The sequence below is a fragment of the Molothrus ater genome, chromosome 22 (genome assembly GCF_012460135.2).
Source record: "Molothrus ater isolate BHLD 08-10-18 breed brown headed cowbird chromosome 22, BPBGC_Mater_1.1, whole genome shotgun sequence".
In the NCBI taxonomy this organism is placed as follows: domain Eukaryota; kingdom Metazoa; phylum Chordata; class Aves; order Passeriformes; family Icteridae; genus Molothrus; species Molothrus ater.
Genome location: NC_050499.2, coordinates 2,519,079 through 2,544,749, shown reverse-complemented (window position 1 = coordinate 2,544,749; position 25,671 = coordinate 2,519,079). Strand labels below are relative to the sequence as shown.

The following is a 25,671-nucleotide window of genomic DNA, read 5'->3' as shown; positions in this document are numbered from 1 at the left end:
GGGAACCTCCCGAGGCACCTTCTGAAACGAGATGCTCTCCAGCTGGCATGGGCCCGGTGCTTTCCAGCTGGGAGGGGATGCTGAGAATCAGCGCTCTGGAGTAAACCCTTCCGTGCAGGTGGAGGGGGAAGTGTGCCAGCCCCTCTGCCGAGGGCTGGACCCCCGGCGCCCGGGAAGGATCAGACCCGTGCGGGCAGCGCTGGGGCTGAAGAAGGGGTTAATACTGGGAGAGCAACAGGCTGGAGTTGACACTTGCAGGCAGGCGGGGCTGCCGGCGCCTGATTGGCCTCAAATCGTATCCAAAAGTGGGTTGGGGTTGGTTTTTTTTTTTTAGTTTTTTCCCCTTTTTTTTTTTTTCCTTCTCTGCTTCTTCATCTTTCTTTTTTTTTTTCTTTTTTTTTTTTTTTTTCTTTCCCTGGTTTGGGGGGATATTTTTGATTTTTTTTTCCTTTTTTTTTTTTCGGTCGCGTTTTTTTTTTTTTTTTTTTCTCTCTCTCTTTCACTTCTCCTCCTCCCCCAGGCTCCGGCTGGCAGGGGAGGGGAGTGGGGAGAACAGCGAGAGATCAAAAATAAACCTCTTATGTCAAAGCCGGGGGGAGAAAGTATAAATACAGCGGGCTCGGCGGCCGGCGCGGAGGCTGCGGGGGAAGAGCCCGGGGGGTGCGGGGCCGTGCCGTGCCGGGATGGGGCGGCGGGCGCTGCTGGCCGGCCGGGCCCCGCTCCACCTGCTGCTGCTGTGCCACGCCTGGGCGCTGCCGCCGCCGCCCCCGCGGGACACGCAGCCCGTGCTGCCCGCCCGCCTGCCCGCGCCCCCGGGGCAGCTGGCCCTGCGCCTGGCCGCCTTCGGCCGCGCCGTGGTCCTGCGCCTCCGCCCCGACACCACGTTCCTGGCCCCCCGCCTCCGCCTCCAGCGCCTGGGCGGCCGCCGCCCGCCAACGCCGCCGCGCCGCGGCTGCTTCTACGCGGGCGCCGTCGAGGGCAGCCCCGACGCGCCCGCCGTGCTCAGCAGCTGCGGCGGCGGGCTGCGAGCCGCCTTCCTGCTGGACGGGGCGGCCTACGAGCTGCAGCCGCTGGGGCCGGCCGCGCCCGGGCCGCCCTGGGGCCGCCTGCACCGCCTGAGGCGCCGCGCGGCCCCGCCGGGTGCGCGCCCCGCCAGCCCCGGGCCCGAGCCCGCGCCGCGCCGCAGGGCCCCGCGCTTCGTGTCGCAGGCCCGCTATGTGGAGACGCTGCTGGTGGCTGACGCGTCCATGGTGCGCTTCTACGGCGAGGACGTGGAGGTAAGGGCTGGGTGCGCGCCGTCCCCCTGCCCGCAGCCTTCTGTCCGTGCTTGTGCCGCTCCTGTCTCTCCATCCTCCCGTCCCTTGCTGTCCCCGTCCCGGCCGCCTCTCCGCCTCCTCCCACTGCCTGTCTGTAGCCTTCATCCCTCTGTCCTCCCTACACACGCATCCCTTCATCCCGCTCTGTCCTGTCCCCATCCCCGCTGCCTCTCCTCCTCCTCCAGCCCTTCTGCCTCTCCGTCCCCTCCTGTCCTGCCCGCTGCCGGGTCCCCTCAGCCCCGGGACACCGGGGACAGCTTCAGGTGAGCGAGGGACCTCGGTCCTACCTTCCCTGGCTGTGTGTGGGCTGCCAATCCCCGGTGCTGATGTGTGGGGCTCACTCAGTTTGAAGCCTTTCCCAGCCCCATGAGCCTGGCTCTCTCTGCACACACGGGCACTGCGGTGTCCCTGCAGCCCCAAAGGTGTCCCCCGAGGTGCGGGACAGGGCGGGTCAGTGCCCTTGTGCTGCCAGGGAAGAGCCGCAGGAATGGCCTTAAGTCCCTTCCGAGTGGAGCCGGGGCCAGTGGTAAATGCAGCAGGGGCTGGGTAATGCACAGCCCCGCTCCAGAGCCACCTGTTAGCGCTGAGCAGATGGATGAACAGCCCTTCCCCTCAGCCACCAGCGACTCTCACCCTCCCTGAACACTCTCTGCAGAGATCCTGCCCCAACCAGGCTTTTGGGGAGACCCCAGGAGCAGAGTCCGAGGTGCCTCAGCCCCCCACACCCCTCTCCAGGTCTGTCCATGTTCATCCATTCAGGGCTGCCTCGTTCATCAGCACCGGGTCATTTTTCAAAGCCAGCTCCCCACCCCTACCCTGCAGGCATGGCTGCTCCAAATTCAGCTCCAAATTCAGGTTTGCCCCGTCGGAAACGCTCTGCGGTCTTTGCAAGGGATAATTGTGCATTGAAGTTGCTCCTTTTCGGGTTGTTTGGGCTGCGAGAAGAGTCCTTAAAGCTGGAGCTCAGCAGGGAGCAGTTGGGAAGCTGAAACCAGAGGCTGCACTTTGCAGCCTGGCTTTGCCACTTTTACCGGCTTTATCCTTCCCCTAGGGGCTTCTCTGCTCCTAACAAAGCAATGTTTTAATTCCAGCCCTGCTCAGGCCAGGCTGGACCTTGGCAAATGCTAAACCTTGGGGCTTCAGATGATTGCAGCTGCTCAGCATCACTCTGGTTTTGCCCTTTGCTTGGTTTTGCCACCCAGCCAGGCTGGCAGGATCAGGTAGCAGAGGGTCAGTGAGCGAGGGGTGATGCACTTGGAGGTACCCCGAGTGCTCACAGGGCTCAGAAAAGAGTTTGAAGTGGAGTAAGCTGAATTTTTAAGCAACAGACATACAAATGGTGGTGGGAATTACTCTCCCCACAGTGTGAAGTTGGTCTCTGATTCCCCAAGAGGGCAGAAAAAATAATACAGAGAACCTTCTGCGTCCAGCTGGGCACCTGATGGCTTGAAGGCAACACCCAAGGGTGTCTACATTGCTAGAAATAAAGTGATTTATTTGGACTGGGGGAAATCCTGATGATGCCCAGCTTGAGCTGGGGAAAAAGCAGCAGCCCTCTGGGTAAATCTGTGAAGGCAGCAGGAGAGGAAATGGCACCTACCCATGATCAAGGGGCTGGAACTCGGGCACCTTGCCCTGGTTTGGCTGCCCCAGCCCTGGGCTGGGTGGTGCTGCCTGCTTGGCTCCCATTTCACCATCATTTCCTCAGCCCCTAGAGCAATATCTTCACATCATCTCTCAGGGAGGGGAAGGAAACCTTCAAAGATCTTGTTTTGGATGAATAGAGTAATAGCATATTGAAATATTTGGGAGAAAGCTTCCACCAGCTCTGGTGTAGCAGCTAAAAAAACAACAACCAAAAAACCACCTGCTGTGTTTCTGTGTCTTTTGTTCTCTGGAACAAGAATGCAGGGACCAGCACAGCAATCTTGCTTCTGCCTAAATACCTTTCTTGTGGGGTGAAAAAGCAGTGGCAAGTGCTGGTGAGATCTAGGAGAGATGCCCAAGGAGTAGAATTGTTGAGTCAGAACAAACCATATTTATATAATGACTTTTCTTCCCGTAACCACACTTTAATTACCAAATATTTATTAAAGGTCACCAGCATTGTTTGTATTCCCAGTTATTTTCTTGCATAAGTTGTAACAGCTTGAGCAGAAGAGTCACCCCAAGATGCACTCAAGCGTTGAGAGTTATAATCAATGCCATGCTTGTGGTGGGAAGATGCTGTTCATGATTTATTTCCCATCAATTTCAGGATTATAACTCAGCTGTTAACCTAATTTAGACAACCAGAGCTTATTCTACCTTCATCAGTACTTTTATGTAAACCAGGAGGGAATGGTGAGGTGAGAGCAGAACTAAACCTGAAATTTGGGGGTTTAATTATTGTTTGGGCTTGATGGTTGGGGTATTTCGGGGGGCATCAGCAGCAGGATAGTGCTGGGCAGTAAATCCTGGGGGATGTGGCAAGGTTCAACCTGCAAGGACTGGGAAGAGCCCTCAGATGTAGGGATGTCCAGGCTGGACACTTTTGGATTTTTCTTGCAGAGGATCCCAAGTGCTTGAAAACAAAGGGACTGTGAGCATCACTAACAGAGTAAAGTGGGGTTTTGAGCAGGGAAACTGAGGCAGGGGACAGGGCTAACCCTGCCTGTGTGCAGGAAGGCTGAGCACCTGCAGCTGGGCTGCACTTGTGAGGCTGCTCTGCATGGCTGGGAACGTTTGCCAGGACACCTAAAGCACCAAGCAGCTCCAAAACCCAGCTGCAGCATCCCCAGCCAGTTGGCAGCCAAAGGGGATTCCTGTGGTGGGATTTCTCCAGTCTCTTGGGTGCAGATGAGACACATTTCCAAGCTTTCCTCTGCAAGCACAATGGCTGTGATCCCCTTTCCCTGCTCCTCTCTGAGTGAGGAATCTTCCCTTCCTGACTCCCAGGGCTGGGAATCACTGAGGACCACAGCAGAATCAGATCAGTCTGGAGAAGCTGGGATTCCTTGCTGACTTCTGTGGTTTTTCCAGGCAGATTGATGAGGTTTTTTATGAATGCTGTTGCAAATCCTTCCCTTTCAGACCAGACAGGAGTGCAGGGCACGGGGCATTGCCAGGGTCCTGCTGCCAGCTCTCCCCACATGGACTGGGGGTAAATCCAAAGCCAGGGCTCTCCCATTTCCACATGGACTGGGGGTAAATCCAAAGCCAGGGCTGTCCCCACTCCCACATGGACTGGAGGTAAATCCAAAGCCAGGGCTCTCCCATTTCCACATGGACTGGGGGTAAATCCAAAGCCAGGGCTGTCCCCACTCCCACATGGACTGGAGTAAATCCAAAGCCAGGGCTCTCCCATTTCCACATGGACTGAAGGTAAATCCAAAGCCCCCCAGGAGCCCCAGGTCCCCTCGTGTCTGGCTCTTAGCCTTGCTTTAGGGTATTTTGCAGTGTGAGTGGGTAAATTCACTTAATCCCTTGAGAAAAGAAGCCAGCTCCTCCTAAGCCCATCCCAAAGGCAACTGGAGTGGGATTAAAGGGGATGCAGCATGCTGCTACCACCCACCAGCTTTTCTTCTGGGATTTGTCCTCTGAGGGTGACCCAGAGCCTGCATCCTGTGTGGGGCAGGGGCTGGAGGAGCAGGCAGCCCCCCTAAATGTTCCTCTGGCTGGGGCACTCACCTCACACCAGGACATTCAACAGCTGCTGCATTTCAGGGCTTCACAATGAAACGTGCTGGCTCCCACTGAAGCAGCTCCATGCTGGCTCCCAAAGTGGAGCACTCCTGCTCTGGGATGCTCTCAGGATGGGGTTTGTCTCCATCTCTGCTTCTGTGGAGGTGGGGACAGTCCAGATGTGCCTCAGTTTCCCCTGCCCTGAACAAGGCTAATTGCTGCTTTTGTGGTTCAGCCTCAGATATCCAGCAGGGAGGGGAAGAGACGGGGGGGGGGGGAATCATGTGGCAAACAGAGCAGGGATGGGCAGAGAGCTGGGCAGGCAGGAGGGCAGCCAGGCACAGCAGCAGGCTGGCGAGGTGTGCCCCTCTCCCCTGGCTTGCCCCCATTCCCTTGGGGGGAAATTCCTTTTTGTGAGGGAATTCTTGGCCCAGAGGAGCTGGCAGGGCAGCCAGCAGCCCCTGGGCACCCCAGCCAGGCAGGGAGCTCCACATGGGGAAAGGACAACCTGAGATGTTTTTACCAGCAGATTTTTAAAAGCTGGGCAGCCTTTCTATCCCTGGATTTGCTCCCTTCCATCTGCCTGTGCTCCAGAATCTCAGCTTTTCTTTCTTCTGCAGAAGTGCTGGTTTTTAGGGAGAAAACAGCCAAAAAACCCAACCAAATCCAACCAACAGACAATCCCACAGCCCCAGGCTGGGCTGAACACTGCTCCCCACATCTTGGGGGGAGCCAGGTTGTGCTGGGGTGTTCTGTGGGTGCTCCCTGCTGTCCCTCTGTCCTGGTGGGTCCAGCAGCATGAAATCATTCTGTGCATACCACAATAATAGTGTCTGTGTAAGAGCAGTTTCACCCATCAAAATAATAATAATAATAATTAAAAATAAATGCCAGGTTCAGCTTCTGAGTGGTTCCCATGGAACGGAATGCAGGCAGAGACTTTGCAAGAGCCTACATCAGAAAACTCAGTCCTTCAATGAGGGTAAAGACAACCACTTCAGGTCCCCTTGCCCTGATTTGTATTTATTTTTCCTGTCCCTCTGCCTGTGCTGTTTGCTGCTGGAGGGCAGTCCCTGGCTCAGGGCAGGCTCTCCCAGACACAGTGATGCTGTGGCAGGAGGATCTCAGAGCTGCTGTGTGGCACACAAAAGTCATCTCTCCTGTTTTTTAGGGGGAATTTGATGTTGAGGGCAGAGGGAGCCCAGGATTGCAGCTGGGGGGGAAAAGGGGTAGGAGGTTTGTTGGATATCACCCTCCACAGTGCCTTCAATGGCAGTGAAGGGACGCTCCACAACCCTCTCTGGTTCACACTGGTGTCCTCTGCCCCCAGAACAGTAAGAGGCTGATTTTCCAGCTGTGTTTACCAGACATCCTGCCAGATCTCCCAGGATGCTGATTGGAAATGGCAGGGAAGCTCCTTGTGCCTGCAGGGCTGCAGTGCCTGGCAAGAAGGCACAAAGCAGTGTGTTTGCAGCTCTGGGCTCCCCAAACCCAGCCCAGAACACTGCCCAGTGTGTTTGCAGCCCTGGGCTCCCCAAACCCAGCCCAAAGCACTGCCCAGTGTGTTTGCAGCCCTGGGCTCCCCAAACCCAGCCCAAAGCACTGCCCAGTGTGTTTGCAGCCCTGGGCTCCTCATACTCATCCCAAAGCACTGCCCAGTGTGTTTGCAGCCCTGGGCTCCCCAAACCCAGCCCAGAACACTGCCCTGCACCCGATCCCAATCCCCACATCCTCAGGCTCAGTGCTGGGAAGGAAACCCCGGAGAAGGCAGCGTTCCCTCCTGGGTGGATGGTCGAGCCAGAGCCGGTTTGCAAAGGCAGAGGGAGGATGGGACCAGCAGGATTCAGCCCTTCTCCAGCCTGTTCTTGGCTGAAAGCACTCAGCTGGCCTCTCCTGAGCTCTGAGGATCTGTAATTTGCTTTTGGCCATGGCTTCAAGCCCTGCTAAGCCAAGGCAGTGCAGGTGGATCGCTGCTCTCCCCAGAGCAGTCAGGGTCCATCTGAAACCCAACCCATTCCTGCACGGGCCAGGGATGGGTATAAATAGACACCAGATGGTGGAACAAGTGGATTTGACCTTTTAATCTTCACTAAATAGCTGTTTGTTGGGTTTGCTTTCCATCTTCCCTTTCCAGACACAGGGAAGGTGGACAGATGTTTTCCAAGTCCCTCTGTTCCTACTGCTGAAAGAGGTTTTTGGCTCGATGTAGCCCTGAGGATGTGAGGGCTGGTGTCCTGGGGGATTTGTGGTATGAACTGATATCTCCCAGGTCAGATCTACTGCTATGGACAGAAACCTCTAATGGGTTAGAAAAGGACACAGATTTATTCCCTTGGAAATGAGGGATGATCCCAGGATGAGCAGCTCCAGCACAGAGCATCCTTCTAGATCTTCAGGGGCCTACTTTTAAGAAAGCTTTGGGATATTTTTAGCAAAGTTCCCAATGGACTTTCCCCACAGGGTGAACAATTCCCCCAAGTTTCATGGAATTGAAATTGAAATTGAAATTGAACCCTTGTGGGGTTCTCTCCTCAATTTCTTGCCTCTGCAGTGACTTCTCTGTGACATGAGCTGCATGGATGTGAGTCATGGCATGGAGATCTGGCCAGTCTAAATAAACCAGTCTATTCCCTGCTCCCAGCAGCCTTGCTGGGGCCTGCCCTTGGATAATGAGCTGGGGAGGACTTGGGATATGTCTTGTAGAAACAAAACATCTGTTTACGTGGAGCTGCCAGTGGTGGGATAAAATGTGGCAGAATAATTTAAAATAGACACAAATGCCCTGGGCAAGTGGCTCTTGGTGCAGCAAATATGCTGTATCTCACTCAGCATCTCCCTCATTTGCTAAGAAAACAGCATTTTGTGTCTCAGGAAATGGCATTGTCCTGGCAATACCGTGATGGATGAGCACACACAGTCAGCTTTGCTGAGGAAATGTATTTTGGGTGAAACTTGGCTATCAGAGAGGGCTCCCACTGAGTCCTTCCACTTTAATTAGGCTCTGAATTGAGACTGCAGGGTGTAATTTGTCTGGGGAGGAGAGAAGCCACTTTCTCTTTCCCAATACCATGTTGTGTAATAGCTGCATTTTTTACTCCTGACTCGGGGCTGCGAGTGGTGCCAAGCAGAGGAGGAATTTTGATGCTCTGATAAGATGTTTACATCAGCCTAAACATGGCTGGCGCTGGCGCTTTTGACATATTAAGTAATCCCTGCTCATCACCAGGCAGGAGATGCTGCTGGGCAAAGTCTTGGCTGTCAAAGTGTTTTAGTCCCAGTTTGTTGCTGGGTTCAAACCCTGTGAGCAGCACAGGCAGAAGTTTTAGTAGGTGGTTTTGCTCCAGCAAGGTGTGTGTGTGTGAGTTGGTTCCTGCCCTGGGGCGGCGAGGGCAGGGTTAATGCCCTTTGGGAATATGCAGAGAACTCTCCAGAATGCTGAGGTTTTCCCCAAGGAATTTCTTCCAGAGGGATTTAGGTGCAAAGGGTTCATGGGAGAGGAGACACAGCATTTGCAGAAGGGGATGCAGGGCTTGTCCACCAGCACAAGGTGTAAAGCATCACATACAGGAGAGGCAGCACTGAGTCCATCAGCCTATGGTCTGGACGTGATAGGCTTCATAAATGAGGCTGATTCTTTCTTTCTAAACAAAAACAATTGCCCTGTAGCAGAGGTTTTACCCAGGCTCTGCCTGCCCATCTCTCCCCCCACAGAACCACATCCTGACCCTGATGTCCATGGCAGCTCACATCTACAAGCATCCCAGCCTGAGGAACTCCATCAGCCTGGTGGTGGTGAAGGTGCTGGTGGTGGAGGAGGCAGCAGCAGGGCCCGAGGTGTCTGACAATGGTGGCCTCACCCTGCGCAACTTCTGCAGCTGGCAGCAAAGGTTCAACCCCCCGAGCGACCGGCACCCCGAGCACTACGACACCGCCATCCTCCTCACCAGACAGGTCAGCAGCCCAGGGCAGAAGGGAAAGGGCTCAAGGAATTCCTGGAGGGGGAGAAGGGGGTTGATGGTGGAGGTGGGTGCCCCACTGTGCAGAGAATGCAGCACAGCAGTTGGGGTGGTGCCATTTGGGGTGCAGCCCTGTTGCAGTACGAGCTGGCTGGTACTGAACATTAATCCAGTTATAAAGAAGAAATCCAGCCCAGTGCCATAAGCCAGCCTCTGGGCTGACTGAATGAGATTTCAATCAATAACAACTCTCCTAAAATACAAACATTTGACTGGTTCAGAGTCAGGGGGTGTAGAGATTAGACCAATGGCTGTTTAGAGCCAGGAGCTTTGAATTTCCTGTAAGAGCAAGCCCAAAGAATAAATCAGGCTCTTTGGCTGATAAACAACCAAGGTCTGTCATGTGTTCTATCTCAGACATGTGAATATCACATCACCCCTGTGACAGTGTTCACAGGGGTCCGAGGATGAGGGAAGAGACGAGGATCTGACTCCATGTTTCACAAGGCTGATTTATTATTTTATGATATATATTATATTAAAACTATACTAAAAGAATAGCAGAAAGGATTTCATCAGAAGGCTAGCTAAGAATAGAAAAAGAAAGAATGATAACAAAGGCTTGTGTGTCAGACAGAGAGTCCGAGCCAGCTGGGCTGTGATCGGCCATTAATCAGAAACAACCACATGAGACCAATCCCAGATGCACCTGTTGCATTCCACAGCAGCAGATAACCATTGTTTGCATTTTGTTCCTGAGGCCTCTCAGCTTCTCAGGAGGAAAAACCCTAAGGAAAGGATTTTTCATAAAAGATGTGTGTGGCACAGACCAGCAGTGGGTTGCTCACAGAGATGTTGGGGCTGAGCATGGGGCCCCCTCTCCCTGCTGACCTCTCCCCCTGCCTGGCACTAACAGGATTTCTGTGGCCACCAAAGCTGTGACACTCTGGGCGTGGCGGACATCGGCACCATGTGCGACCGCAACAAGAGCTGCTCCGTGATCGAGGACGAGGGCCTGCAGGCAGCCTACACCCTGGCTCATGAACTGGGTAACACTGGCTCCCTTCCCAAGGGGAGCTCTGCTTCTTCCTGTCCTGCTGCTGGGAGGGGTCATGGCACAGCCCAGCACCAGCATCTCCTGGCTGGGGATCACCCACTGAGCCTTGAGGAGCTTCTGGCACTGATAAAAGCTGGGTTGCACCAGGAGAAACACTAAGTGCCCAACTTGGTGTAAATTGGTGCATTTGAACCAGTTCAGGAAGCATTTCTTCACTGGAAGGGTTGTTGAGCATTGGAAGGAGCTGCCCAGGGAGGTGGTGGAGTCCCCATCCCTGGAGTTGTTGAAGAAATGCCTGGACCTGGCACTCAGTGCTCTGGGCTGCGTGACAAGGTGGGGGTCAGTCACAGGTTGGACTTGAGGATCCTGGAGGTCTTTTCCAACCCCAGTGATTGTATGATTTACCTGTTGTGATGTGCTCAGGCATGGGATCCAGCATGTCTCTGCCTTGGTTTGCCATTTCTGCACTGAGAATTTTTGCCCAGAGAAGCTGTGGCTGCCCCATCCCTGGGAGCATTCAAGGTCAGGTTGGACGGGGCATGGAGAAACCTGGTCTAGTGGAAGGTGTCCCTGTAAATGACAGGGAGTGTAGCCTTAATTCCCTTCCATCCCAAACCATTCTGAGTTTATAAAAACTTGGGCTCTTTTGCCCTGCACACCTGTACCTCTGAGACAGACCAAGCAGGTTTTTATTCCTTCTGATTTATGGAAGCAAATAGCTTTGGCAGACATAGGAGCTGCTTGATACTTTACAGCTGGTCCCCCACACCATCTGCTGAGGAGCAGGGGCTGGGGAGCTCAGCTGTGCCATGCCCTCTGCTCCCCAGGCCACGTGCTCAGCATGCCCCACGACGACTCCAAGAACTGCGAGCGGCTCTTCGGGCCCCTGGGCGAGCACCACGTGATGGCCCCGCTCTTCATCCACCTGAACAAGAGCCAGCCGTGGTCCCCGTGCAGTGCCATGTACCTCACTGAGTTCCTGGATGGAGGGCATGGTAAGGCTCCAGTCTGTTGTATTTGTGGGGTTCCCAGATGAAGGGAGGAGTGATCAATCTGACTCCATGTTCTTAGAAGGCTAATTTATTATTTTATGATACTAGATAATATTAAAGAATAAATATTAAAGAACTTCTGCACTATACAGGAGTAGCTTCTGGCACTATACTATACTTCTACACTATACTAAAGAATACAGAAATGATACTTACAGAAGGCTAAAACATAATAATGAAAACTCGTGACTCTTTCCAGAGTCCTGACACAGCTTGGCACTGATTGGCCAAAGAGTGAAAACATTCACAGCAGAAACTAATGAAACAATCACCTGTGGGTAAACAATCTCCAACCACATTCCAAAGCAGCAAAACACAGGAGAAGCAAATGAGACAATATTGTTTTCCTTTACTCTGAGGCTTCTCAGCTTCCCAGGAGAAGAATCCTGGGCAAAGGGATTTTTCCAGAAAATATGACTGTGACACCAGTCAGCTACAGCATCTCTCAAAACAGCCTTTTCTTAGCTCAGGCTCTTTGCCATGCCTGGAGGGGGTGTGGGCTGAAGGGGGAGTCAAACCAGGCCATGGACAGAGGTGTGGGGTGCCCTGCTTGGTGCAGTCAGTGGCACCAAGCCCTGGAGCTCCATGTCCAGCCTAACTCTGAGCCTTGCCCAGGTGACTGCCTGCTGGATGCCCCGGCCGAGCCCGTGTCCCTGCCTGCCGAGCTGCCTGGCCAGAGAGCCCTGTACAGCCTGGACCAGCAATGCCAGCAGATCTTTGGCAAGGACTTCCAGCACTGCCCCAACACCACGGAGGAGGACATTTGTGCCCAGCTGTGGTGCAGGATGGGCAGTGGGGAGCCCCTCTGCCACACCAAGAATGGCAGCTTGCCATGGGCTGATGGAACCCCCTGCAAAGCCGAGGGGCTGTGCTGGGATGGGCGCTGTGTGCAGCAGGATGCCCTGAAACCCCAGGTAAGGGGACACCAGGGAATGGTGGTGTCCAGGTGCACTCCAGGCACCCACCAAATCCTCCCTCTCACTCCCCTCCACAGCTGGACAGGGAAGGCTCATGAGTTGAGATAAACACTGTGAGAAGTTACTCACCAATCAACATCACAGGCAAAACAGGCTCAAGTTAGAGATGTTAATTGAATTTATTAGTAGCAAAATCAGCACAATGAGAAGTAAAATAAGACCTTAAAAACACTTTTCCCCCAAACCTCCCTCCTTCCCAGTTCTCCCTTCTGTCTCCAGTGGTGCAGGAAGGCAAGGAATAGGGATTGCTGTCAGCTCATCATGGGCTGTTCTTGCTGCTCAGGGAGAGGAGTCAGAGTCCTTCCCTCCCATGAGAGACAATTCTCCATGAATTTCTCCATGAGTCCTTCCCATGGACATGTTCTCCACAAACTGCTGCCATGTGGGTCACTCTTCCTCAGGGTTAGTCCTTCCAGGACAGGCTGCTCCACTGTGGGTCTTCCACAGGCTCCCAGGTCCTTCCAGCATGGGTTCCTCTCTCCACAGGTCCTGTCAGGATCCTCCACCAGCTCAGGTTTCCCACAGGGTCACAGCCTCTTTCAGGCATCCCCCCTGCTCTGGCCTGGGTTCCTCTATGGGCTGAGGAGGATCTCAGCACCCCCATGCCCTCCATGGGCTGCAGGGCCAAAGCTGCCTCACAATGGTCTTTTCCACAGAATTTTGGGGAAATCTCAGCTCCAGTAGCTGGAGGAATCCTTGCCTTTGCTCCTGCACTGCCCTTGGTATCTGCAGAGCTGTTCCTCTTTCATTCTCACTCCTCTTTTCTCTACCTAATTACATTTCCCTGATAACTTTTTTTTCTTCTTCTTAAATACATTATCCCCAAGGTCAACACCACATCTGCTGGGCTCAGCCTTGGCCAGTGGTGGGTCCATCCTGGAGCTGGCGTTGGCTCCACTGGACACAGCGGGAGCTCCTGGCAGCTGCTCACAGAAGCCACCCCTGTGTCCCCCTCCACAAACCCCATACAGCTGGGCTGGGGCTTGACCCTTTGGGATTTCCGAATCTCTGACCCCACCCTTGCTGTCTCTTTGGCTGGCTTTGGATTGGGCTGGTTTATTTCTGGATGTCTCTCCTTCGTTAATATTTATTACTGGCGAGTCCAGCTCATAGACAAAAGTCTGCTAGCGAGCCATGGGCTGGACTGAACCAAAACAAGCAGTGTGGATCTGCAATTAAATCACGACTTTTTGCCCTGCTGGGGAAATTAGCAGCAGTTTCAGAGTCAGTCAGCAAAGTACTCAGAGCCCAGCTTAACTTGAAGCATGCAAACAGACCGGTGGAAGTCAGTACTAACTTTGTGTGAAGTACAGAGCGCTTTTCTGGATCAGGGCTGGGGGGGATTTTAACATTGCTCCAGCCCTGGGAGGGAGCAGCTGGGCATGGGCAGGCTCAGGGCTGGGCTCAGCAGCTTCTTCTGTATTGGAATAATACCAATATAGCCAGATAGGACGTGCCTGGCCTTGTCTGGCCTTGCTGCTTGACCAAAAGGCGGCAGCTGTGGTGATTTCACCCCACAGACACTCTTGGCCAACTGGGTGTGTGGTGTTTCACCCCACAGACACTTTTGGCCGGCTGGGTGTGTGGTGTTTGACCCCACAGACACTTTTGGCTGCCTGGGTGTGTGGTGTTTCACCCCACAGACACTTTTGGCCGGCTGGGTGTGTGGTGTTTGACCCCACAGACACTTTTGGCTGCCTGGGTGTGTGGTGTTTCACCCCACAGACACTTTTGGCCGGCTGGGTGTGTGGTGATTTCATCTCAGAGACACCTTTGGCTATCTGGGTGCTGCAGCTGGGTGCTTGGAGGGAAGTCCAGACATTCAGGAGCTCAGTTTTACCTTGGCGGAGAAGCTTTAAGGCCATGGTGAAGGAAAGGAGTCGGTTCTGATGGAGGGTTTGGATCCAGAGCTTTATTCTGGCCCTCAGGCCTCTGAATGCAGCACCAGCTCCAACAGAACTCCCTGAGCCCGTGGTTGCTGCTCCTTTGAACCCTGGGGAGAGGGGAAGGGAAGGGGCATGGTGGGGCTACCAACCAGGTAGGAGGGGAAGTCTCAAGGGACAAAGGACACCTGGATGGCCCAATGTCCTCCAGGGGTGGAGGGCATCTTTTGAATTCTGCCAATCACTCCACGCCCTTCTGGAACTCCAGGACTGACAGACAGTGCTGGGCAGGGGGCAGGGGAGGGGGAGGGAGAGGTGACTGACACACCTGGGGAAGAAATCTTCAGGGAGAAGCCCGAGGTACCTGAGGCAACCCATGACATCTCACCACAACCCTGGTGCCCTTGCAGGCGGCGCTGGACGGCGGCTGGGGCCCCTGGAGCGCGTGGGGCGCGTGCTCGCGGAGCTGCGGGGGAGGGATCCAGTTCTCCCACCGGCACTGCGACAGCCCCCGGCCCCGCCACGGCGGCAGCTACTGCCAGGGCCAGAGAGCCAAGTACCAGTCCTGCCACACCCAGGAGTGCCCGCCCGATGGTAAGGATGGCCATGCCCAAGTGCTCCCACGCCTGCTGCTCCAGAGCGCGTTACAGGGATTGCTCTGCTCTCCCTTGGATATTCATATCTGGGGGAGCAACAGCTTCCTGCTGGGGGCTGTGACCTTCTGTGAGTGATGGAAGGAGTGTGGGATCCCTCCTTCGTGACATTCCTCCCCTGCTTGCACCCTCACTGCGTGCTCTCACTATCCTAACCTCACTCCCACCTCTCTGCGATGGCCAGGGACAGCAGCTCCTGCCAGCTTCCCATGGGTTTTGGGCCATGTTTCACCCTTCCTTTCAGGGAAAAGCTTTCGGGAGCAGCAGTGTGAGAAGTACAACAGCTACAACTTCACTGACCTGGAAGGGAATCACTTGGAGTGGGTTCCTAAGTACGCTGGAGTGTCCCCCCGAGACAGATGCAAACTCTTCTGCCGAGCCCGAGGGAGGAGCGAATTCAAAGTCTTTGAGGCCAAAGTAAGATTCCTGGTGATATGAATCCCCAAAGTGAGATTTCTGGAGTTGGGAATCTCCAAAGTAAGATTCCTCTAGATGGCAATCACCAAAGATTCCTTTAGATGGGAATCACCAAAGTGAGATTCCTGGAGATGTGAATTTCCAAAGTGAGATTTCTGGAGATGGGAATCTCCAAAGACTCCTTGTGATGGGAATCTCCAGAGATAGATTCCTGGAGATGGAATCACCAAAGAAAGATTCCTTTAGATGGGAATCTCCATAGTAAGATTCCTGGAGATGGGAATCTCCAAAGATAGATTCCTGGTGATGGGAATCACCAAAGATTCCTGGAGATGGGAATCTCCAAAGATAGATTCCTAGTGATGGGAATCACCAAAGATTCCTTGAGATGGGAATCTCCAAAGATAGATTCCTGGAGATGGGAATCTCCAAAGATAGATTCCTGGTGATGGGAATCACCAAAGTAAGATTCCTGGAGATGGGAATCTCCAAAGATAGATTCCTAGTGATGGGAATCACCAAAGATTCCTTGAGATGGGAATCACCAAAGTAAGATTCCTGGAGATGGGAATCACTCCTGTTTACCCCGTGTCAGACCTCATGGCCTGGTTCCTCCTGTGCATCCCCTTTCCCAGGTGATCGATGGCACGCTGTGTGGCCCAGAGACCCTCTCCATCTGTGTGCACGGGCAGTGCATCAAGGCTGGCTGTGACCACGTCATTGGCTCCTCCAAGAAGCTGGACAAGTGCGGGGTGTGCGGTGGCAATGGCTCCACGTGCAGGAAAATATCCGGCTCGCTCAACAGATCCAGGTGAGGCACCAGGAAGAAGGTTCTGCAGGGATGGGCTGTGGGAGAAACACCAGCATCCTCTCTCATTCCCCTTTTCTATCACTGAACTTGTAGGCTTGGAATATATTAGGATCCAAGCCAGCATCCTCAGTTGGCTGGCATTGCAAGAGCCTGGGCTCCTCCCCAGACTCTGGGACTTAAGCTCAGTTTATTTTGGGGCAGAATTATACAAGCCAAGTAGAGCGTATTTCCTAAAATAATAACTGGTGTGACGGGCTCGGTACACCACTGCAAATAAATCTGCTGCCCCAACGAGTTTACAAAACACATTTCACACCAGTGCACTGAATTGGACACATATTCCAGGGCTGATTGTGATACAAATGTTCAGTAACCTTTCCCTGGGCTTGGGGGGAATTTGAATGCTGGGACAAGGACACTGGGGCAGTCACTTCCCTCACCCAACAGATTTGGGAATTCTGCTTTGCCAAAGAGCAGAATTTAAGGCTTTTGTTGGAAAACCGTAACAAAAGCCCAACCGTCCAGTTCCATGCAGTGACGTGACTCACACAGTCAAATCAGATTTCCTAAATGGTTTCCTTCCAGGGAACAGCTGAAACAGGGCTTCCACTCTCCTATGAGTTGTTTGTGGTTGACTAAATGGAGATTAGCACAGGAGCTACAGCCAAGAAGAGATCCCATTAAGATCAGGGTGAGGGAGGCCAGGGTGACGGAGAGCAGAGTTTGACTCAAAGGCTTTTTTCCAAAATACTCTGAACCTAATTACTGACCGCAGCACCCACCATGGGGATCCGTGGAAAATGATCCTGTGCTGGCCCCGCAGTGTGAGTCACAGTGCTGAGGGCTCAGTGCAACCTTCCACGTGCTGTCCTGGGAGCCGTGGTGCTCCAGGGTTGAGCTTTGGCTGGCTCTGCAGGAAAACGCTTCCCTGGCATGGGAATGTCCTCTGTATCCTCCAGTGGGATTACTTCTGCATCGTAGTGGTGGCTGCAAAACCCTTCAGAAAGTGAGCTGAGAGTGCAGAGACTCCCTCCTCTTCTGTTGTTCTACATCTATATCTGTATCTCTACCTACATCTGTACTGTCTCTATATTATCTCTGTCAATAGGTGATGTCACCCTTCAGCATAACCAGTGACAGGCTTTCAATCCCAAACACTTCACCATTTCCAAATGCAGGGAGCAAGGGGAATTTCCCACCTAGGCTGGTAATCACAGGGCTGTCCATTTGATTGCATCACTCATTTTCATACATCATTCAGAGAAACCTTACAGCTGAGCTCACATCTAGAACATCTGCAATATTTCTAACTCTTGAGTGCTTGGGGTTACACAGGGATGACTTCAGAGCCAGGATCCTGAGTGTTGGGGAAGATGAAACAGGAAAGCCTTATCAATATGATTGTCTGGCAAAAGATTTTGAGAATATAGAAACTATAAGCGAGATTGAAATGAAAGCAAGCTTTGAGATCCCTCAGTTACTGAACAACGGGAAAACAATGGTGTGGCTGCTGAAGGTGATCCCCTTTTGATGGAACAACACCCTCTGCTTGCAGACAGCTCCAAGGGTCAGAGCAGACCCTACAGCTTGGCAGAAGGGGCCCAAAGAGGAGTTTTTAGGGTTTAAAGTGTAACACATGATGGTAATGTAATGATTCTTATAGGCTGTATGGAAATGCTGTAGGATTTGTATCTTGTACTAGATTGGTTCGTGAGAATTAGAATATTCAACACAGAAGAAGATTTATTGTATTGTAACGGGAACCTCGCTCTCTTACCCTTTTACTCTCTCACCCTCTCATCCTCTCTCCCCTCTCTTCTCTCAGGCCTGCTCTCAGCTGTGCCTGGCAGCTCCCAGCAGGGCCCTGCACCCAGGCCCTTTGCAATAAACCCCAAGTTCTATGCCCTGGCTGCAGAGATCTCTCATCTCCATCCCACTGTCCTACCCCCCTGACACTCCTACACCTGAGTGCTGTTCCTTACATGAGTGTGGTTTTAGTAAATCTTGCAGAATAACCGTGTCTCTTTGCCCCGTGCAGGTACGGCTACAATGACATTGTCACCATCCCCGCCGGAGCCACCAACATCGACATCAAACAGCGCAGCCACCGAGGGCTCCGGCACGACGGGAATTACCTGGCCCTGAAGACCCTTGAGGGCAAGTACCTGCTCAATGGAGACTTTGCCATCTCAGCCATGGAGCAGGACATCCTCATTAAGGGCACCATCCTGAAGTACAGCGGCTCCATGACCACTCTGGAGAGGCTGCAGAGCTTCCGGCAGCTCCCAGAGCCCCTGACCGTGCAGCTGCTGACCATTGCCAGCGAGGTCTTCCCACCTAAAGTCAAGTACACCTTCTTCATCCCCAAGGATGTCCCTTTCAGCAAGCAGAAGAGCAAAGAGAAGAAGTCAGTCAACGTCATCCGACCGATGCTGACCTCCCAGTGGGTGCTGGGGGACTGGTCCGAGTGCTCCAAGACGTGTGGCTCCGGCTGGCAGCGGCGGACGGTGGACTGCCGGGATGTGGAGGGTCAAACCTCCTCTGCCTGCAACAGATCCCTCAAGCCTGAGGACATCAAGCCCTGTGGAGACGTGCCCTGCCCTCTCTGGCGCCTGGGTCCCTGGTCCCCGTGCTCCCAGACGTGCGGCGAGGGCGTGCGGACGCGCAGCGCCTCCTGCATTGACTACGCCGGGAAAATCACCGCCCCCGAGAAGTGCAGCTCACCGGGGCCGCCCCCGGCCACCAGCGCCTGCCTGCTGCGGCAGTGCTGAGCCACGCCGGGCTGCAGGAGCCCAGGGTGCCACACAGCACTGGGGCAGGACAGGACAGCCAGGGTGCCCTGGGCTAACACAGCACTGGGGCAGGACAGCCAGGGTGCCACGGGCTCCACCACACTGGGGCAGGACAGCAAAGGTGCCATGGGCTCCACCACACTGGGGCAGGACAGCCAGGGTGCCATGGGCTCTCTCTCCTGTGCTTCGCCCCCACCACATCGATGTCTACCTCAGAGGGGAGAATAACGGCAGCAAAACAGGGAGGAATCACTTCTTTTCCTTTCTTTCTTCCTTTTCTTTCTGGCTGGCTGCTTGCAGGCAAGTTGTAACATTAAGGGAAATATAAGCAGATCTCTGTAGGGTGTCTCCAAAGAGCTGGATGTGGTTGCAGATTGCTTTTGTAAGGTTTGCTGGGGTTTGGCACTGGAGAAAATGGGGAGCCTGGTTTTGCTGTCACCCCATCCCAGCTGCAGGTCCAGGGTGGATGTCTCTGCTGATAAAACTGGGATTTCTTCACAAAAGGCATGGAATGGGTTGCCATCCCCTCCCTGCAGCAGTGTGGGTGTCCTTGAGCATGAGGAGTGTTTTATCAGCTGTGGGTTTCACTTGGGAGATAAATTGCTTGTATGAATGGGAGAAGGAGTAAGCTGAGAGCCAGATCCTAGCATGAATCAGGCAGGAGGACAGGTGAGAGGTGGTTTCTGCTGGATTTATAATCTACAAGGTGACAAACCTCTGTCTCCAAACACCCCCAGCACCTGTGGTTATTCCTAGAGCTGTTACCCCACACCTCTGTTTCCCCAGCTAAAACACCAAGGCTTAATTACACCTGATCTGTCTTACAGGGTCACTGTGAGGATTAATTAATTCCTAATTCTGCAGTGCTGGGACTGTGAAATGCCTATTGTGATGCCCTCTGGAGCAGGCACTCTGGTGTGCCAGCGTTTCCTTTCCCATCCTTGTCCTTCAGTCCCCTGTGGGCTCATTTTTTCAGCTCTGCTGTAATTTTGGAGATAATTCACTAGCCTGGTGTGCAGCAGGGATGAGCCCAGGATCTGTAGATCGTGCCAGAGGTGACCAGTGCTGCTCTTCACCTCTGCTTTCCTGGGATATTTGAGAATGCTCAGATCTGGTGCCAGCTCCAGCCTTGCTTGAGCAGTTCTCGGTGCAGAACCAAGCCTGGCAAGGCTGGAGCTGCTCTTTCCCAGTGGGAAGCAGCCCCAGCCCTCTCCCCAGCCCAGCTGCTGCCTGGCCCCAGCACAGATGGCTGTTCAGACCCTGAACTTTGCCCTTTCCAAAGCAATCACTGGCCATGTGCTGGCAGCAGCCTGTGCCTGGGGAGCAGGGATGGAATTTGGAAAGATTTTGCTATTGCTGGATGAGCAATTCAGTATCTCCAGGCTCCTCTCATACCCTGCCTTGGCTTCCTTTTTGGCAACAAAATGTAGAATTTCCAGTGGGATCTGCCTTTTTCTCATAGGAAGGGGAGGAGGGCTGGAATTTTTGATGTTTCAGATTCCCCATTCACATTTATGGAGCAAATCCTTTTCCTTGTCCCTTTTGCCTGAGCGAGCCAAGCTCGTGTGAGACCCTTTCCTGGCTGTCCAGACGGGTTTGGAATGGGATGGTGGGATGAGCTGCTCCTCTGAAGACAGAAACCTCACTATTCACCTGAAAACATGAAATATTCCTGTTTTATCTCCCATACATGATTTCTATCAAAACCATGGGAGCTACAGCCCAGCATTGAGGGTATTGAGTGCTTGATTCCTTTGGTTTTTTTAGGAAAGGAAAAAAAACCTGAAGGCCAGCTGCAGAGTTTGGATGCAGAGCTGTTTGGGCTGTGGTACAGACCTACCTTTGGGCAATGTTCTACATCTGCTAATTAATCTCCAGGAATTTAAGTTCTAACAAATAGCTGGATGCTAAAGTCATGTAGCCTTGCAGGGTTGTTTTCTTTTTCCCCTCTGAGTCTGCAAGGGTTTTAAACTCAAAGCCAGCATGTGTTTCCTCTCCAGTGTCAGCACCAGCATTTAGGATGGGTCAGGAACATCAGTCTGAGGCAGTGCCAAGGAAAATGTCTGTATTTATCACCCAGGATAATGTGTGCATGCCAAGGGGCTTTTCCAGGTCTTTATAAATCACTGTGTGGCTGCTTCACTGGAGCTTCCTCGATGTAAAAACTCCTTGTTTAGGGCAAATCCTGCTGCTTTTCTAGTGAGGGGGAAGGTGGGGATCCCCCAGGAGAGGGGACCAGAGGCAGTGATGCTCTGTTGAGGTGTGGGTGATGCTAAGTGGAATTCCTGCCCCAGGTTTCTGTAAAAACAAGTAGCCTTTACTCTGATTTAAGTCAAAGAGGTTTTATATATTAGGCTATATATATATATATATATTTATATGTATATATATGTTTCCCTTCAGTGAAGGATTGTAGCAATGTACTGAGCCTCTTGTGTTAGGTATTTATTACAAATTTCTGTTTGGTTTTGTACAGTAGCTGTCTGGAAAGGAAAAAAGAGATTAAAAAGACTGTGTTTTAACATGCTGCTCCCACATGCCCTCTCTGGAAGCTGCAGGGAGCTCAGAGAAGGGATGTCTTTGCTCATTGTTTATCCACTCTGGTATCTGACTGGTGTTTCCCTCCTCCCTGGTGTACCAACCAAGCTGTGCAAGCATAACAAACCCAACCAAAATTAAGCTTTGGAACTCATCTTAAGGAGAGGGGGGAAAATACAATTTTCTGATTTTTAGCCTATTGTTTGTATTTGTTTTTAATTTTGAAAACTGTTTGTGGCTCTGCCTTTACCCCTCAATAAAGGAATTCCTGCCTTTTATCTCTTTGCATTTGTCCTTATTTGCACTTTTCTCAGGACTATTATTATCTGCATCCCAGAGAGATTTTAAATCTCTCTTTTCTGTATCTTATTGATAAACAGTTAATTCAGTTTTAAGATGCTGAACCAAAATATTACATGAGAGAATAGACAAAACCCATGGAGGCAGAATTATTCTGCAGAAATTTGGAAGCAATTCTGTTTTGCAGATGCCTTATGAGCACCGACCTCTTTTCTATACATATACAGTATATCTTTTGGTATATATTATATACTTATATTATTATAGATATTATATTATATTATATTATATTATATTATATTATATTTATTATACTATACTATATTATAGATAGTATACTATATTATACTAGTATAGATAATATACTATATTATAATATATAATATACTATAGATAATATACTATATATAACTGATAATATAAAGCTGTATAATATGAACTGTATATAATATATAATATATAAACCATTATAGAACCATATAATATATTGTGGATATGATATATGTATACATCATATATATTATATATGCATAATATACATATTGGACACATAGTATCACAGAATTCTATTATATATCTGTATATACATCATCTATTAGATATATACATGTTATATATCTACATAGAATTCTATTATATATATTAATATATTCTACATAGAATCCTATTAATCCATGATAATATATTTATTCTATTATATGTATATGCCATATGTGCTACATTATATATGTCATATATATTATATGTACATAATACATAATATATACATATATACTGTCAGCAAATTTTATACCTCTATGACAATATGTAATAGATAATGATAATTAATAATTATATTCTAGATAATATATATTTATATACATAATGGGTATATTATGTACATATTATATATACATATGTTCTATACACACAATATAGACATAATACAGACACATTATATTTATACATAGATACAGAATAGAAATCTTTTCCCACATTTAGATAATTCTGCTCTTTACTAGGACAGGCAGCCTAAACAGGACATAAGCAGAGGGGATTCTGACTCCTTCACTTAACTGTGGGATAACCACAGGCAGTGGAATTTGCTGCTCTCTGGATATGTAGCTCTGAAACACTGGAGGGCTACATTTGCTTTATGCCAATGGGAATTTTGGAGCCACCTCGTTGGAATAAACCTGGGCTCATTGCAAGGGAAGCTTGGATACCTGCCAGCTATCCTGGGTGAAAGCCCACCCTGATGTCTGCTTTATTTTCTATAAATTATATTATTATATTAATTATATTATATTATATTATATCATTTTATATTATATCATATTATATTCACAGTAACTATTATTTCTGTTATAACCATTACATTATACCATTATTATAATATACAATACATATACATATACATTATTACAATATATTATACGTAATATAATATGTATTATACATTTATATAATATATTATACATTACACAATATATTCTGCATATATACAATATATTGTATAATATACATTACATAATATATAATATATATATAAAATATATTATATAATATATATCATTTTACATTATTAAAATATACAATATATATACAGAATGTTACATATACATATATATATATATATATATATATATATATATATATACACACATATATATATATATATATATAATTTTATTATTCTAAGATTCCACATTACATTATTATTGTCTATATCCTGGGTATTTCCCTGCACTGATGCAGCCAGAAAATGCTGCTGCAGAGGCTGCCTGTGTTCACCCCACCACGGGTTAAGCCAGCACAGGACATGTCCCCACTGCCCCTGCTGCCACCCTGTTTACAGCCAGGTGTGACTTTCATTCCAGGTGACTTCCCTGGCACAGGGACAGGCCCTGCCTTGCAGCTCATTAGGGTGACAGCAGCTCATTAAGGTGACAGCCTGCCCTGGCTTTTCCCCACCTTTTTACTTCCTTGTTTTGTTGCCATCGCTGGGTTTGAGTTGAATAATTTAAACAATGCAAAGGCATTGGGATATTGGATAATATCCCAAGGCTTTGGGATATTATCAGGTAGGGGAATGGTCCTTAATTAAGGATATCAGTGTAACCATCATAATTCAACTTAAAAAAGAAAATAGTGGGTAAGAAAGTGACTGTGGGGTAAGAAATAAACCTTAGGGAACATTTCTTACACTGTATCCACGATGATACCATAGAGACAATGGGGACCAGCAGGCACAGATGGATCTCTGCAGTCCCACCAGGGCAAACCTTTGGGGTCAACCCTTGGCTGAACCTCCCCAGCCTCTGCTGCCCATAATGCTGCTCCTCCATCAGGGTAATTATGTTTTATGGGCATATTTCCTCTTAAAAGGCACTTCCAGAGGCTGTAGGATGGCACAGGCTTCCCCCAGGCATGACCATTTCCAGCTCTGTGTTGAAATGGTGCTTTGCTCCTTGATCTCAAGAGCTTCTCCCTCCAAGGACTGGGCTCTCCTGATCTCCAGCCCCAGCCATTGCTGGACAGTTGCTCCCCCTTATCCTTGTGCTAAAACTGTTCTTTATTTAATTATTTTCCTCTCTCCTGGGTCCATCCCTCCCTCCCCATGTGTCTGTGGACAGCAGTCAGGCCTCTTCCAGCCTTACTTTGCTAAACTCTGCAAGGCTCACCTCATAAAACACCCTCCTCAGCTCTGGGCTGAATTTATCATCCCTGGACAGAAGGGACCACGGTGTCCCAGCAAGGTCTCACCAGCACCCGCTGCTTCAGCCACAAATCCATCCTTATTCCTGATGGAATCATCCTTCCTGCCCTGTCCTAGAGCCATAACATCCCTTTTCTGCCCTTATCCTCTGCTCAGCTCATCCATCTTGGTCCTACAACCCCCCTGCTCTGTTAGATCCCTCTTTCCCCACACAGATACCTGATCAATCCATCCTCAGGTGCCCAAGCAACTCTCTGGTTCCTTGGCAATGGCATTTCTGAGGGGCTGTTGAAATGCTGAGATTTTAGAAAGCTTTCTCTCTGAAATTCCTGCTTCAACCTCCTCTCCTGCCAACTAGGATGCTTTAACCCCCAGCACCACCCTCGCTGAGGAAAAGGAAAAGCAATTTCAGGTCTGGGGAGGACATAGACCCCAAATCCTCCCCATGTCAGGAGAAAATCAGGAGTTTCCAAAGAGAGAAGCAGGATGGAGTTAAAGCAGATTAACTGAGCCCTGGAGACCACAACAGGCAGGAGGGTGGAGAGGAAACAGCTCCTGCACTCCAGAGGTAAATTCAGGAGCAGGCAGCAAGTCCCTGAGTGTGGGAGCAAAGCTGTTTTCCCTCAGGAGCTGCTGGGTCAGGGAGGGGAGAGCAAGGCTGTGCAGGGAAGGTGTCACTTGCTGTGGTTGTTCATGAGGAATCCTGCCAGGAGCAGGCTGCTGGCAGTGCAGTGTCTGCTCCAAGAGCTGCTGAAGCACAGGAAAACACATCCTACAGGCTGCAAAAGCAGGGTGAAGCAGCTTCCAGCCAGAAATGGCACCTTCTGGCTGCTTGAATGAGGTAAGCAAGGGAGAGATTCAAGGATTAAAGAAAGGGGTAGATCCCAGGGATGGATGGGAGATACACCTGGGTGTTTTCTGAATGTATGGGAAAACAGAATTTCTGTTTGGATGGACAAAGGAGGCTTTAAGGGCATGGCACAACCTCCAGTCACTCCCCTCATGCTGCAGACAGGAATGTCATTGAAAGCTTTTTATACCCATCAAATTCCAGGAGGTTCAGCCCAGGAAATCCTGACATCCCTCTACGTCCTTATAAGAGAGCAGAAGATGCACAGAGCACTTTTATCACTGAATCACTCAGGGTTTATGTTGGTGTTGCTCCATCTACATCCACAAATCCATCCCAGAATATTGTAAAATGCATGCAAGAGACATCCCAGCACTGGGCAAGTACCAGGAATCAGGATTTGGCATTTCTCAGCCTCTCACTGGGAAACTGCAACTCGATGGAAAAAGCAATGTTGGAACCCAGGACATCCCTCTGGTTGTCCTGGATGGCTCCAGGCCCTGCCAGGGGGCTCAGAGACCTTGGCACAGAGCCCAAGACCTCTGTGCTTTTATTTTGACCCTGGAAAAACAATTACCAACCTTATATGAGGATCTGCAAGCCATGAGAGTTTAAGTAGAATGATAGTTAGTTTGCCACAGGGTCGAAAAGTGGAATTTTGGGGTTTTTAGAATTGGGCTTGGAGTCCCAAGATGGAGGAATTTGGGC

At 50.6% G+C, this 25,671-nt stretch overlaps 1 protein-coding gene across 1 annotated transcript; it reads left to right on the top strand.

Annotated features, from left to right (window-relative positions):
* Nucleotides 1-626: 626 nt before the first annotated feature.
* Nucleotides 627-21,393, top strand: ADAMTS8 (ADAM metallopeptidase with thrombospondin type 1 motif 8). Its single transcript, XM_036397555.2, has 9 exons — nucleotides 627-1,277; nucleotides 8,691-8,930; nucleotides 9,852-9,984; nucleotides 10,820-10,987; nucleotides 11,660-11,958; nucleotides 14,315-14,498; nucleotides 14,802-14,974; nucleotides 15,610-15,785; nucleotides 17,824-21,393. Exons 1-9 carry the CDS (start codon nucleotides 684-686, stop codon nucleotides 18,554-18,556), a joined length of 2,700 nt encoding a protein of 899 aa, XP_036253448.1. The 5' UTR covers nucleotides 627-683; the 3' UTR covers nucleotides 18,557-21,393.
* The last annotated feature ends 4,278 nt before the right edge of the window (nucleotides 21,394-25,671 follow it).